Raw genomic sequence first — 15,278 nt, 5'->3', positions numbered from 1 at the left:
TTAAGAATAAGAAAAAATCTGTGTAATCTAGTTTAATTGATATAAAAACCGTATCGTATAAAGTCCGTCCAACCGCATCAACAGGTAACGGCTTTTTCGGTGGTGTAGCTGGTTAAAGCGTTGTACGACAACGTATTGATAATGCGAGGCTGGTTACCTGAGTTCGCGCCCCAGTGCAGGGAACCTCGGAAGATATTCTTTAACTTTTACTGTGACAAAATGATATAATTCTAACGGCCTTCAGATGTATCAAAACATTTTAATGTGTGAGCACTAATATCAGATAAAAATGAACACATGTAGCCTTAATTAAAATATTAAATAACGTAGGGTAGTCTACCGTCGGAGACAACCACTACGCCTCATTCAGCCAGTTTAAACGGCTGCTATATGACGCTGTTCATTTTCAATGCTCCGATAGTTCGGCTCTTTGGGCCGGCACAATCCGGAAGAAACCACCAAAGCTTCACAAGGCATTGTTCGCCCATCCCTAGTGCAAACAAAACATCCATAAACACAAGTAACTGTTACAAAACTCTGCCACAACCGGTCAAAACCATTTGCCCTTCCGGGGTCAACACCTCCCACTACCTGTCTCCCCCTGCCTCATATAGCGGGGCCACCTAGTGTACAGCATTAGCCATTACACCACAATACAATTACATATTTGTCTCTTACATGCTATTTCCCAGCACCACACAGAGCCACTCGCGAGGAGCGAATAGGTAAATTCATGCAAATGTAGTTGATGTCAGTGGATCTACTGTACTCATCAACAGGCGATCAGGTGTAAATAACAAAGGCAATGTTGCGCGAACTTTACTCGCAAATGAATCAAACTTTTGAGGCGACGAGCAAGAAGCTCATTGCCTAAATGTATGAAAACCGCTTCATCTCGTGGGTACTTTTTTTGTTTTATGGAATATATAGCCTAATTATATATTTTTTATATATATATATATATATATATATATATATATATATATATATATATATATATATATATATATATATATATATATATATATATATATATATATATATATATATATATATATATATATATTACCATTGTATACCATTGTTTTGGAGGGGCAGAGCGCCCCCCTCAAATGACCTCCCTTTATAAAAGTTTGACGAACGTCAATATAAAGGGAGTGGGAGGTCATTTGAGGGGGGCGCTCTGCCCCTCCAAAACAATGTTAGGGGAAACACTGAATTTGAGCCAGGTTCAAGTAGTCAAGATAGTTGTGGGTGCACCCTATTCTTAAGCAGCCCAAGAGGTAGAACATGGATCAAATCAATCCACCATGGCAAATAGCAACGTTCACGGCCACGTGACCTCTCCCTGAAAATATGATCTCTTTAAACCCATAGACTGTATATAAAGAATGGACGTAGTCATCGTGACTTTACCCATTGGTTTGTGAAAGGACGTTTTGAAGCCTCAATTGTTGTACTTCCTGACCATATTTGGACGATAGGGTGAAGTTGTGGGTGATAAGGGCAGGTCCATGGGCGTGTCTGACAGAGAAGCCGCCTAAGAATAAAGGGAATCTAGTTAATGTCACCATAATGAATTGTGGACAATTTTCAGGGACTTTGTATTTCATGAGAGAAGTTGGTGATTTTTTAATGAGAGTCAATTGGAGCCTGAGTTTTTTGGAGCCAGCGGTATTGCACTTCCGCATTGGCATTCCGCATTTTTCAGCCCCGGAAGTTGCCCCTTGTTTAATCCGAGTACTGACTGGTCCCTCATCCACCACCTCACCAAAATACAGTTATACGCCATAATTGACAAATGATATGGCGTGAGGTCCTTTTTTCTAGACTTGTACTTCATTGATTCTAAAAACCATACACCCACTAAACACATCGAAATACCATTAGTCAATACATTAACCAATAATTATTTACATGATTTTTGTATCGGGAAAATGCATACAAGCATGGATTCGGTTAGTTTTTTCAATTGTACTGTTAACTATTTATAGAGCTATGATCATTCTATAGGGGTAATTTATGTCAAGACATATTTTATGTCGCATCAGCCTAAACATTTGATAACACAAACTAAGAATAACATATTCTATGTAGGTTTATTTTATTTAGAAACAATTTTTTATTGTTGTTTAAGGTATTTAATGTTTTATTTACTCAAGTTAATTTTCTATAAAACATACATTTTGAACTGATAGAGGTTAATAAAGTAAAATATGGCATTACGCCATAAAGTCTTCCCATTGGGTCAGTGTTATAGGAACTTCTGGTTAAGCAACAAGATGGACGATGCCTGACAGCCTGCCCCAGACCAGGCTGGTTTCACAGCATAAGTTGCCATAGTAAGTGAGCTTGAACTACATTGAACTGGCTTTATGGAACCGAATCAACTGGAGATGAGTCCAACTAACTCTCATAAGACTGTCTTATTCAGTAAACTCGCTTTATGGAACAGGGCTCCGGGGTCAAATGTATCAAACTCTGTGTAAATGAATCCGTAAAAGTAAGTTTAGAGAGAAAACATACGAAGGAGTGAAACAGCCTTAAATTAGCTTTTCCTGTGGGATTTTGAAGAGAAAAAATACTGGGTGATAAAACATATCAAGGAAAAGTGAAGAAAGCAGGGTCCTGGAATTTGATCGAGTGCGAAGACACCATTCTAGCCACTAGCTTCTAGTGTTAAAGGGTACATTGTGTAGCTAGCTAATGTTTATTTAGCAAGTTTCACAGAAATCTATACAAATATCTAGGCAGCGTATTGGATTGGACCCTATTGCATGGTATCCAGTCTGGCTCTGCTTCAGCAAAAGATGGATGACGATGATGACGATACATGTTATTCACGCCCAGTAATCCCTTAACCAATGAGATGTGCTTTTAGCTTATGTTGTCACGAGTATCTGGCAGTTTTCAGAAATAAAATCGGTGATTGAACAATTGTTTCCATATTTGAATGGTCTGGCAGAAAAGTCAGAGTACGTGTAAGTTAGGACCATTTTTACACAGGATCGCCCAATGTCTTCCTTTTGATGCAATGTTTCAACGATGTGAGGTTGCCAGAAACCTATCACCATTACCTTTTGCACTAAGGGAAATTAGAATAGAACCCTGTTTAATTTTACACTTCATTACATTTTACATTTAGTCATTTAGCAGACGCTCTTATCCAGAGCGACTTACAGTAAGTACAGGGACATTCCCCCGAGTCAAGTAGGGTGAAGTGCCTTGCCCAAGGACACAACGTCATTTTTCACAGCCAGGAATCGAACCGGCAACCTTCTGATTACTAGCCCGATTCCCTAACCGCTCAGCCACCTGACTTCACTCCTAGTATATTCAAGTGTATATGAGCAGCAACAAATGTATGCTTTTGAATCCATGCAATCTTCATAAATAGGCTAATAAGTTAGCCGTTTGGCCGATTCCCTGGATCAAGACGAGTTCAACGTCATACCCAGTTCTATAGATTTTCTCCTACAATTGTTGTCAAATCTTCTTCAAAATTGCCAGAGACGATCTACAGACTGAGCCTCAAAAAGTTATCATATGGATTTTTGATTTTCAAAATCATTTGTCCAGTACAGCATATCAAATTTGGCAACTAAGCCTTCAAAAAAGAAGTGAGGTCATATCTCATACTTTTTTTGCTGCATTGACACCAAACTTGGTATAGGGATTCGGAATCGTGTTTTAGACATTAAAAAAAGTTTGTTTCGATTCCCTTTTAGATTTTCAAAACCGTTTGTCCGGTACAGTATTTCAGTAAATCTTTGATGAATTCACACCAAACTTGCGAGGTGTACTCGGAACCCTGTTCTGTGGATGTCTTATAGAGCCCGACCGATAAATAATGAGCAACACAGCTAACCGTGTGGGTTGCCAAAATCCCCTGCAATATTCTTCTGTTGGTATTCACTCTCGTTTTGAGTTGCTTGGTGGATTGGATGATTGCACTCTCCCACAGTAATTAAGAAAAAAAACACATAATGGACATTTTTACACTTTATTCATTTTAAACTGTCAGGGACCTCAGTAGCGTGTGGAAGATCCATACGCAGCCACAACAGCTTGGCACCCCCTCCTCATGCTGGTCACCAGCCTGGTTACACACTGCTGTGGGATGGCATCCCATTCCTCAACCAGGATTTGTCGCAAGCCAGCCAACATGTTTGCGTTGGTCACTCTGGCACGTACAAGCTGATTTCACTTGAAGCTCAAAACGAGAGTGAATACCAACAGAAGAATATTGCAGGGGATTTTGGCAATTTTTGGGGGGCCGCTACCCACACGGTTAGCTGTGTTGTTCATTCCACGAATGCACGATCCTTAAAAGTTAGGCTACAATTTTGTGCAACCTCGTTGTAAAGGTGACTAATCAGGCTTTGCAATGATATTAAATACAATACCAATTGGTATTATTGAAGGGGAGGAATAATCAACCGAAACGTTTCCGAAATTTTTGAGGAGATTAGATGTACCACGTTTTGATGGTACTATCAGAGCCCATATTAGACATTCTCTCGTACTAGCCTAGTGTTCATTTATAATCGATTTCAATGGTCTCAAAGCAGGCTTTGGTCTGTCGTCTCCCCAACGTGACGTCATGCAATGCATTGTGGGGGAAATAAGAATCATTGCAAAAAGTAGCTAATTTTTTGTATTATATTCCGTTTTGTGACACCCAACAACATCAAATACAATGGATAACAGTTTAAATGTTTATTACCAACAACCAAATAGCGCAAATACTGTGGCTAGCTAGTTAGCCACCGTTAGCTTCACTTTTCTTTTAGATCCTCATTAACCCTTGTGCTGCCTTCGGGTCACATGACCCAAAGGTTCATAACGAACCATCGTTGAGTTTACCCAATTTTACCCAATACAAAAACAAATAAAAATAATTTTCTTTTAACCGTCGCAATGTGGGGGGTCTGAGACAGCCGAACGGTTAAAAGAAAATGCTTCACTTTGTTTTTGTATGCGGTAAAGTTGTCGCAATACGATGGTGGGTCACAATGACTGATGGGTCAGAATGACCCGAAGATAACACAAGGGTTAAGCCTTTTTTTACCTTGGCCCCTTAATTGCTTCTTGCAGCTATATTTCAGAAATGCTATTGTAAGCTATTTTATTGAGTGGGCTGTTATAATATTAGGCAGGAAGTATTAGAAAAGGGGGACTTTGATTTGGAAGGAGGAAGTCGTTGCGAAGAGAGTGGAGACAAAGAATGGCCAGCCGAATCACGAGTCATGGAGCCCAGTAGTCTGTCCATGTCTCAAATTATTATAATTTATAAGCCTTCAAGAATGATCAGTTACACTATTGTGAATTCAATCATCATAACCGCCCCCGCCCATGCCTTCATCTCCTTTTATTAGGCCTACCTTATTATATTCATAAATGGTTAATTCATAAAAGCCTACCATTTTCTAAATATTTGCAAAGTCATACTATGATTAGTGTTGCTCATGTGTGAATATGCAAAATGCATTTATTGTTATGTTTATGCACAACATAAGAATTGCGCTTACCATTCAACACACAAACACCCACGTGAAGCTATTGCACTTCATAGAATTCCATTTTGTAGGGAACCCTTGCGACATCTGCTGATAGAAAGGCGAATTGCAGCCTTTAAGGCAGGGGAGAAAATGGCCGAATGTGCAATTAAACCAAAACATGAGCAATATTAGCCTGGCTCTGCCCTCCTACGTACTTCCGCTCAATTTTGATTTTGCTTCTGTACTAGGTCTGGCCATGAGGTAAGTAAGTCAGATGTCTCCCGTTAATTTTCTACCGGCCAATCAGCGAACAGAGGGAGTGGCTGTTGTGCGCTAGTTTGTGTTGTAGTTCCATAATGGCGGCGGAGAAAGATGCGAGCGAAGCCATTCGGTCCGTTGTGGCAACGCTGCCGAATATCCATAAGCTAAAGCCAGAACAAGTTTTGCTGAGTTTTGTTGGTGGCTATGATGTTCGGTTTGATTTTCCAGCTACGGCAGCTAGCTCTGTTACAGTAGTGGTGAAGGAATTGGCTAAGGTGAACGCTAGCGATTGGTTATGGCAGATCAGAGTGGCTCTGGGCAGATCCAATAGTTTTAAACTTCAACAGAGTACCCACCTACAAGGAAGCCAACGCTTGTCGATTGAGCGAGGCCAGACTCTCTGGACAAATGAAATGTACGAGAGTCTGGTTAGGACCAGGCTAGAGCAACATAACCTCAAATTAGCTTTCCCCAGTGTGATTTAGAACATTTTTAAATACTGGGTGATAAAACACACATCTAGGAACAGTCAAGAAAGCAAGTCCTGGAATTCGATTGAGTGCAAAGATCCAATTATTTTCTCTCTTCACTGGGGTCAATTGGCGCTTCTAGTGTTAACTCCACCCCCACCATATAGACATCAGCGTTGCACCTGTGCTAGCTAGCTATTGTAGTTACAATACAATCCTTAGCCAACCAAACAACTTACAATGCATACTTACAATGTACATGTGTACAAACGCATGGCTGTCAAGTTTCTGCATGTTTGGCACAGTACAGCAACAGAAAAACAAAATAAAACAAACATTATTGCCTACACAGCTAGATGATCACACAATCCCTAAACAGAACCAAAAGCAACAACCTTTTTTGAGCCATAGCCACGGCTCAAGACTGCGACCAAATGGTTGCATTTTGAGAAAAACCTTTGAGACTAAGTATTTTTTACAACTACTCGCACATGTGCGACCTGCACATTTTTGAATCTGACAACCTTGTGACCTGGTGTAGCCAGAACAACTTAGAGCTCAATGCTCTTAAGACAGTGGAGATGGTTGTGGACTTCAGGAAGAACACAGCCCCACTCACCCCCATCACCCTGTGCGACTCCCCAGTCAACACTGTTGAGTCCTTCCGTTTCCTGGGCGCTATCCTCTCCCAGGACCTCAAATGGGAACTGAACATCAGCTCCCTCACCAAGAAAGCGCAACAGAGGCTGTACTTCCTACGGCAGCTGAAGAAATTCTACCTGCCAAAGACAATGATGGTGCACTTCTACACAGCCATTATTGAGTCCAGTATTGAGTTAGTTCTTTAATATTAGTTAGACTTTGTACACTACTTTTATTTAAGAACTGTAAATGTTTATTGTATGCACCTTCGTGCCACAGTAAATTCCTTGTTTGTGTGAACTTACATGACGAATAAAGTAAATTCTGATTCTATTACGCAGACTCAGCTCATTAAGGCACTGGTATGACAACAGCACTGGCATTATCACTGCAAAATGTTATAAACCTTTTCTGTATTGTGTTTGTGTATTACATTTGTGTTTAATGTAGGCTCACACTTAATAAAGTTAGAGAAACTCAAAACTGGTCTTTCCCTCATCTGTCCGTATTTTAGTGCTGTGAGTTTGAGAAATGCTCGCGACCAGCTAGCTAGATGTTTACACCCCTAACTGTATAGCCATATTCATATGATCGGTATGACATCTGAAAACTGTAAATCAACTACAAGCTAATAAATTGTCCCCGGTAATTAAGTTTTGTGCACATCATGCTAGCCTCTAACTTAGCTGGCTAACATTAACTATTGCATCTCCACTGCATAACGCAATCTAGCTAATCGAAAAGTCTTACATTTACAAATGAGCAGTTTCTTGAAAAAAAATCCGCAAATATTCAGCAACTACACTGCCCATTTCTCATCACATTTTTATTCAGATGCGGATTTACAGGTACCGTTTACCTGAAATAAGAAAAGTAAAAACACAGTTGTGAAGTTTTCCCAGCTCTCCTGGCATCTCGCAATGACTTGTGGGATATTAGATATGCTCTCGCTGGCCAACTCACCAACCAATGGCTGTTTATCAATCCACGTTTTTTTCCGTTCTTGTGTTCTTGCGAACTCGTTTGACATCATCTTTCATTGCCCAAGTACGGTTCAAATCCAAAGAACACAAGTACGAACCAAGAACGCTAAGAATATCCGGAAATGTTCTTGATCCGCCCCTTTTATCGAGGGTGCATCGGATGGTGATTTAACACATCCGGGTATTTTAGGTGTTCTTGGTGACTTCTGTTCTTTGGATTGGAACTATACTTGGGCAATGAAAGATGACGTCAAACAAGTTCGCAAGAACGGAAAAAAAATTGGATTGATAAACAGCCAGCCTGTTACAGCTCACAGCAGGCATATACTACTGTGCAATTAGCAAGCATTTTGTGGAGAAATGAAAACATGTTGTTCCACAACAGTCATTTGCACTCGCACAAATGCTCTTGTAAGGAGTTGGAAAGACAGGAGGTCGGCAAACTTCTCCCTTTTGGCACACAGCTTTGTGCGTCTTAGTCAAGTAGGCCTACAAAGACAATCCTTTTTGAACAGAAAACGTAGCTAGCTACCAACAACGTAGACCAGACCTTAAAAGGTGCAGTGTCCACTTGAAGTAGTCTGCTACACTCCCAAATATGTTTTGAGGTCATACAGATTAAAAAGAGGAAATGCGACCAATATCTAAATTTTGAGCCTTAAAAAATGAGAAATCTAATACGAGTAAGTACTTTTTATTAGAAATTGCCATCTCAATGTGGTCATTTTATTTAAGGTGTACGCCCCAAAATGTTCTGCTGTGGTGGAAATGCTGACGATACTGTGTACTTTGAATAGTCAAGATGCCGGCTTAATACAATTTATTTAGTTTGTACGGTACATTAGCAAACAGAGCGCTCTGCGACCAGTCATAAAGAATGTCTCCTGTGGTTGGCTTACTCCCTTAAAGAATACAATATAGTGACAGCCGAAACCAGGCCCTGATGTCCAAAGATCCTCTCTAGGTCAGGGAGTCATACACTTCAGTCAGTTAACCAATCCAAAAACCATAACCCTTAAGTCACCCCAGATTTCAAGTCTCCAGATATACTCCCCTGGTTGAACTAATCTCCATCGTATAGATAGGCCATTTAAGATGGTTCACCCATCCTCCAAGGGCAACCTATCCCACAGGGCAGTCAGCACCTTAGGTCAACAGATAGAAGGTCATCTAAAGCCTTCTGCTAACCCTTTACAACCTCTCAACTAGGGATGGGTATTGGTTCCCAGTTAACCGATTCCTTGGAATCGGCAGCCAAATTCTTTAACGATTCTGCTAACGGTTCTCTGTGCCGTTGCGCATGCGCAAACTTTAATAGTTTATTCAGACAGCAGCAAACATGGCAAAGAGGCAGAAGCGTTCTAAAGTTTGGTTGTATTTCACACGACAAAATGACAACAACGCCACTTGTAACGCGGGTAAAAAGTCTATTTCGTCGAAGGGAGGAAATACAACAAATATGAAGAAGCAATTGAACACACAGCATGGAATGAAGCTACTGGAATGTCATGTGTTCGATGCATGCAGCAGCGCAACTAACGTTCGCGCTTCATCTCTAACTATCCAAGGTAGAGCTAAACTCCTCAAAAGTGATCACAACCACTTGTCACTGTGTGAAGCAATTTACCTTTATTGTGTATAATCAATTAAGTTATCTTCTGTCCTGTCGTTTAAAGCATACATTTTAGCTCCGGCATTCGTTTCCCATTATTGATCACTTCACGTTAATTATCGGAGGGCGTGTGTTATCAGCAAACGTTCGCGTTGTCGTGTTAACCCATTATTAAACTGAGCATATTGATTTTTAATCCATTATGAAACTTAGCATTTTAATTGTTTAACAGAATGGCCGATGTTTGACACTGTCATCTTATATGATTTGACCTTGGCTGAAAATGGAAGATTCTATAGCTAAGCTAGCGTAGCTAATTGAAGTGTAGAAGAAGAGCAACGGAAAAATGTAAATGTGTATGTATACATACTGTGTATGGTGTCCAGCATTATAGAAAATTATATAAAATAAAATAAATGTAAATAAACCCGTTTGTGCTCTTCCCCCCCCCCCCCCCCCGTTGCCCAATAACAATCGTTAAGAGAATCGATAAGGAATAGAATCGATAAGCAGGAATTGATAAGGAATTGGAATTGTTAAAATCTTATCCATACTCATCCCTACTCTCAACCTTATCCCCCTTTTGACCTGACTTAAACTAGTCTCAGGACGTTAATGAACAAAGGAGCTTACACATTACATAAAAACACATACATTGTACATATGCCCTAAAATTCTTTCACACTGCCTGTGCTCCTTAAATTTTCAGTCGGGGCTACAGTGCACCTAGTAAAAAAAAGTTTGTCTGGAGCCCTGCTAGCACAATTTGAAGATTGCCGACATGCTCAACTTTTTACCAACGAGTGTCACATATGTTGTTGCTTACCCCTGATGTCTCCACCCGCACAAAATGCCTTTCCACCTGCTCCTTTAATAATGACAATGGCTGCCTCTTCATCTACCTGCCATTTCTGCATGAGACACATTAATAACAAATGTAAGTATGTGCGATAAGGTTTTACATTTACATACAAGATAGAACGTGTATGGTTATTGATGAGTCGGGTTTGCTTTGTTAGTTAATACTCGTGCTCCTAAATGCTCAGTCAAGTATTAAGCTGCCAATAGATGATACTACAAGCTGAATATGCTAATGCTATGACAGGTCCCCACAGATTCATTTTTTCTAGCTGACTGTCAATGTACCTTAAGAGTACACAATTAAATTTGCATGTGCAATTCATTTTTCAAATGAAATTCTAAACATGTGAAGGGGCATATTGACCACAAAGCTAATGTAAAATAGTCTGAAACAATATCCAATTTTCCATTTTCTGTTTCTTATGCCTTTCAAAGCATGACACATACTGTCAGTTTTGAGTAATGGAGGAGGTAGTTTGAACATCTGGCCCATGGCTTTGTGGTAAAGTAGTTGGTGTAACCTTCTCACCTTAAGTTGAGGGTAAATCATTCGGATCATAGACAGGTTCAGGGCATTCAGAGCTTTTGGTCGGTTTAGTGTGATTACCCCTGCACTGCCCACCCTCTCAATCAGAACCTCTGGCCCAGCTTGACTGTGCATCTGTTCCAAAGAAAACAAATACAATTCCAAGTTTAATTATGTCTTCAACAGTGATTAGGCCAGGGTTATTGTACTTTGTTCAAATACCTGCTACACAGGCGAATACAACAGCGCAATTCTCCCACACCCTCCTATTTTAATTGCACTAATACTTTAGCTTGTATACGTTCTGGAAGAATGCTTACCATGCGACCACGAATTCTCTGTAATATGCAGAAGTAGGTCAGTCTAAAGAGGAGATTTGCAAAATGACAATTTATACATTATCATAGGTAGTTAACTTGTACCTAAACTGTATTGGACTAGGTTGTTCAAGCTAAAGTGACACTGCTTTTACGTAGTTAATCTTTACTTGACGAGCAAGCCAGTTTACAACATCCGGTCCTCGGGCACACTGATTAGCTAATCGTACAATATGTTTAAGTCTACCGGCTAAAACATACCTGCGGTTAGCATTCAAAATAGTTACTGACATAATGAATTAGGCAATCAATTTGCTATTCGCACATCAAGGTTGATATGTGCTTGAACGGAAGGCTGAATTGAATCTTTTTCTTTGGTGTTGACGTTGGCATCCAAAATGAGGGGCGTGTTACTGCCACCTATCGAATTGGGGTGTCTCTCAAAGAAACTCCAAGGACCTCATTTAAAAAACTGTGTGGAGGATTCACGTTAAAAGGTGTCGCAGGACAAAACAGTTACATATGGAAGGCCATTAGTGCATTTAACGTCTTTGAGCATGTTTATGGAAGACTAAAAGTGCCAGAATTAAAGAAATAAATACACCATTAAATAATTACTTAAATGTGTCATTAATTAATTAATATTGGAATTAAATACATACATTTGTTATTAAATGTGTCATGAATTCATTAAAATACCAATTAATTTAATGTAAAATACATATATAATTATTTCACTATTTAATTAATTATTTCAGAATCAGAATCAGAATGGGTTTTTATTCGCCATGAAAGTTTGCACAGACATGAATTTACTTTGGCAGGAGAGCCTCCCTAGGCAGCCATTTTCGGCGCCAACTAGAAAGTTACAGCATAACATGAGGAGAGAGGAGGAGAGAAAAAGGCACACAGACCCGCCAGCCACCCTGGGGAAACAAGCATGCGAAGGCGTTGGATGGGGGTGGGGGGGTGGTGATATCTGTAGTAGGTGAAAGTTAATGTGTGAGTAGGTCTGGGTTGGCGCCCTCGACCTAGGCCACAATCAGTCACAATCAGGGGGGGGGGGGGGGGGGGGGGGGGGGGGGGGGGGAGGAGGAGCAAGATAGTCTCGCTTCAGCGCTCTCCAGGGGAGTTGTTTTCCAGCGACGGCCTTGGCCAAGGCCTGTGCTGGTTACGGGGCCGAAAGTGGATAAGATTAGGGTAGTTGTTTTGACGAGTAGCCGCAACTCAATTTTCACGTCCACCCTTCAGGAAGGTCTCCATGTCCTCCATCTTCCTTTGCAGAGCCGCATACTTATCCCTGTTGTAATCAATGCTGCGTTGTAAGTTCACAGTCTGAGCTCCAACAACTCTGCCCACCGCATCAATCATATCGGGCAGCCTAACGGGGCTTTTGATGGCTGCAGCCGTTTCCTTAATTTTCCGATATACAAAGCCAGCGCCTATTCCAAACAGCAGAAAGCCTGTTGTCATGGTTCTGAATATGAAGATGTCTTCAACGTCCTCCACGGAAAGCGCCGCTAGACACACGACACGCCAATTCTCCCACGTGTCCATCGTGTAGCCAGCTGCGAACGTCCCGTCCAGACAGTTGGGTTCCCCCGAACCCGAGCTTCTCTTCGAGAAGATGGTGTCAATAGCATTGAGAGACCAGCTAATTAATTGCATGCTTCTAGTTTCGGACAGTGATGATGAGAGAGTATCTTGAGACAAGACAAGACACAAGACACAGCCAAGCAGGGAAGGTCAGAGAGGGGAGGAGAGAAAAATGCGACCGCCTTCGTCGAGAGCCAAAGAATGGCAAGGGCCAAAGAATGGCCCTGTGTTCCCAGTTTAAATGGTACGTTCCCAGTACGTTCCCAGAACGTTCCCGTTGGTGTAAAGGACGTTGCCTTGTAACGTTCCCAGAACATGTTGGTCTCAATATGGAGTTTTTTAAAGGGTAGGAGGACGTTATTTTGGGGCCTTTCAGGATGTTCTGGGAACGTTTAGGGAACCATTATAGGACATTTCCTCTGTATCAATGCTACTCTCCACAACGTTTGCAGAACCTTTTAGTGACATATCAAACCTTCAGGGGACCAACCTATAATGTGTCCTTGTGTGACGGTGGTCAAACAGGGGACTGACAAACACTTTTGACGAAGATTGCTTGGTTCTTTAATTCCTGTTCATGCATAAACATAAACAGTTTGCATATGCAGCATCGTTGACAGGCAAACTTCTTCTGTCTCATTTCTTACAACACATTAATCATATAGCCTACAAATAAAACAGTGCACGAACAATTTAAACAACAATGCACATATTTCACACATATAACACACTATTGATCACTAATCACAGTGTGTATAATGATGAACCTCGTGGTATACAAAAATACTTTCTGCACATTGACAAAACTGCTTTACAAACGACACAAACATACTAATCATATAAAATATATGTAATATGTCGAAGTTATCAACATTCATTACATTTATCAATCTGGAAGTTTATAAAGTATGAGGGTCATTTTGCACAGTGGACCTACCGTTGACAGGCAAACTTCTGTCTAGTTACGGCAACAGTACACGCATATAAGCTGCATATCTGCAGTATGCCACAGCTCCAAAGGGGGCTCCAAAACACCAACATTATTAACAACTGTAGAATTATGGCGAAACTCATCATACAGTTAAACAGATTTTTCAACTCCGTTACACCCACCCCTTCTGAATTTCGCCCATAATTGGTAGATGAACAAGGCATTACATATTACCATAGTGGTCAATAAAGAAGTGGAAAGAGAGTGGCGCCTTGCTCACTACCAGCTTCCGGAAGTAGGATGCAGTCTACACCCCACACAAACCATATCCCATACATAGAAAAAGGTCCCAACAGGTACACTCAAACACATCCATGGAGAAGTAATCAAAAATATCTAAATTACCCAAAGTATACACTGAAAAACACCAAAATACCTATTTCACTGGAATAGTTGAAACATTGAATTAGCGGCTTTGTCAACAAGCTGACTGATATCCCCGACAATACCCCATTGAGACATCTGATACAACAGACGGTTAACCGGTCTAAGTATACGTCCAGCACGGGATCTGGCTCTGTGAATACAGCTTGAATCAGACTGAATGTAAGGTGGTATTGTAATGTGTACATCATCTGAGTTGCTGGAATGCAAAGACTGTGTGTGAGTACCCTGAGTGTCAGCTGTGGGGCCATTTGTGTGACTGTTGTCAGAGCTCCCTGTCTGCAACTGTGTTAGCAAACTGCCCGCAGGCTCAGACTCTTTGTTTGTACTCAGGACATCCCTAAGTGAACCATCCCCCACCTGGCTGTCCACACCCACAGTTGTCATATTGCTGACCCACTCTTGAGTTCTAGTCCTGGCATCTTCCTCATCCACAACAGGCATCATTCCATCCATGCCACTGACATCACTTGACTCCTTCTCGCAGGAGGACGCAAAGGTCTGATCTGAGAGATTGTCAAGATGTTCTTGAAGAGGACATCAACTGGAAGACGTGGAACTCGACCATACATGAGATAGAAAGGGGGGTAGCCTGTAGTCTCATGCACGGTGCAGTTATACATGAATGTCAGGGTCTGGAGGTGACAAGGCCAATTGTGCTTTGCATCAGGCGGGAGGGCTCAAATCATGTTACCCAGCGTTCTGTTGAAACGTGCCACGCTGCCATTGCCCATTGGATGGTATGGTGTCGTCCGAGACTTCCTCACACCCGCGACCTTCAACAATTCACTTATTAGATTACTCTCAAACGACGCACCCTGGTCTGAGTGGATCCTCTCAGGAAATCCATAAACACAGAAATATTTGTCCCAAAGTTGCTTTGCCACCTGTTTAGCAGACTGATCTCGACAGGGGAACGCCTGTGCAAGCCTGGTGAAATGATCAGTCACCACCAGGACGTCAACAGACCTGTTGTTAGAATCCTCCGCAGTTCAGAAATCGATACATACAATCTCCAAAGGCGCAGAAGTCTTTATACTCTCCATAGGTGCCCTTCCTTCAGGATTTGCAGTCTTGCTTATGACACACCTCGGACATTGGCGGACATAATCCTTGACATCTCGGTCAATGTGA

The 15,278-nt window shown here is 41.3% G+C and overlaps 1 protein-coding gene across 1 annotated transcript in view; it reads right to left on the bottom strand.

The window, feature by feature from the left end:
• The window catches only part of hibch (3-hydroxyisobutyryl-CoA hydrolase), a 124,934-nt gene extending 113,373 nt beyond the window's left edge, over window positions 1-11,561 (bottom strand). Inside the window, exons 1-4 of the mRNA XM_067228908.1 lie at window positions 11,435-11,561; window positions 11,177-11,219; window positions 10,860-10,991; window positions 10,296-10,380 (exon numbers count right to left, since the gene is read on the bottom strand). Of these exons, the coding sequence (XP_067085009.1) occupies window positions 10,296-10,380; window positions 10,860-10,991; window positions 11,177-11,219; window positions 11,435-11,466 (292 nt within the window). The 5' untranslated portion in view covers window positions 11,467-11,561. The remainder of the gene's footprint in view (window positions 1-10,295; window positions 10,381-10,859; window positions 10,992-11,176; window positions 11,220-11,434) is intronic.
• Window positions 11,562-15,278: the final 3,717 nt, after the last annotated feature.

This window comes from Osmerus mordax, chromosome 2 (assembly GCF_038355195.1).
Source record: "Osmerus mordax isolate fOsmMor3 chromosome 2, fOsmMor3.pri, whole genome shotgun sequence".
Classification (NCBI taxonomy): domain Eukaryota; kingdom Metazoa; phylum Chordata; class Actinopteri; order Osmeriformes; family Osmeridae; genus Osmerus; species Osmerus mordax.
The sequence above is the reverse complement of the archived record's forward strand: the minus strand, read 5'-3'. Positions and strand labels throughout refer to the sequence as shown.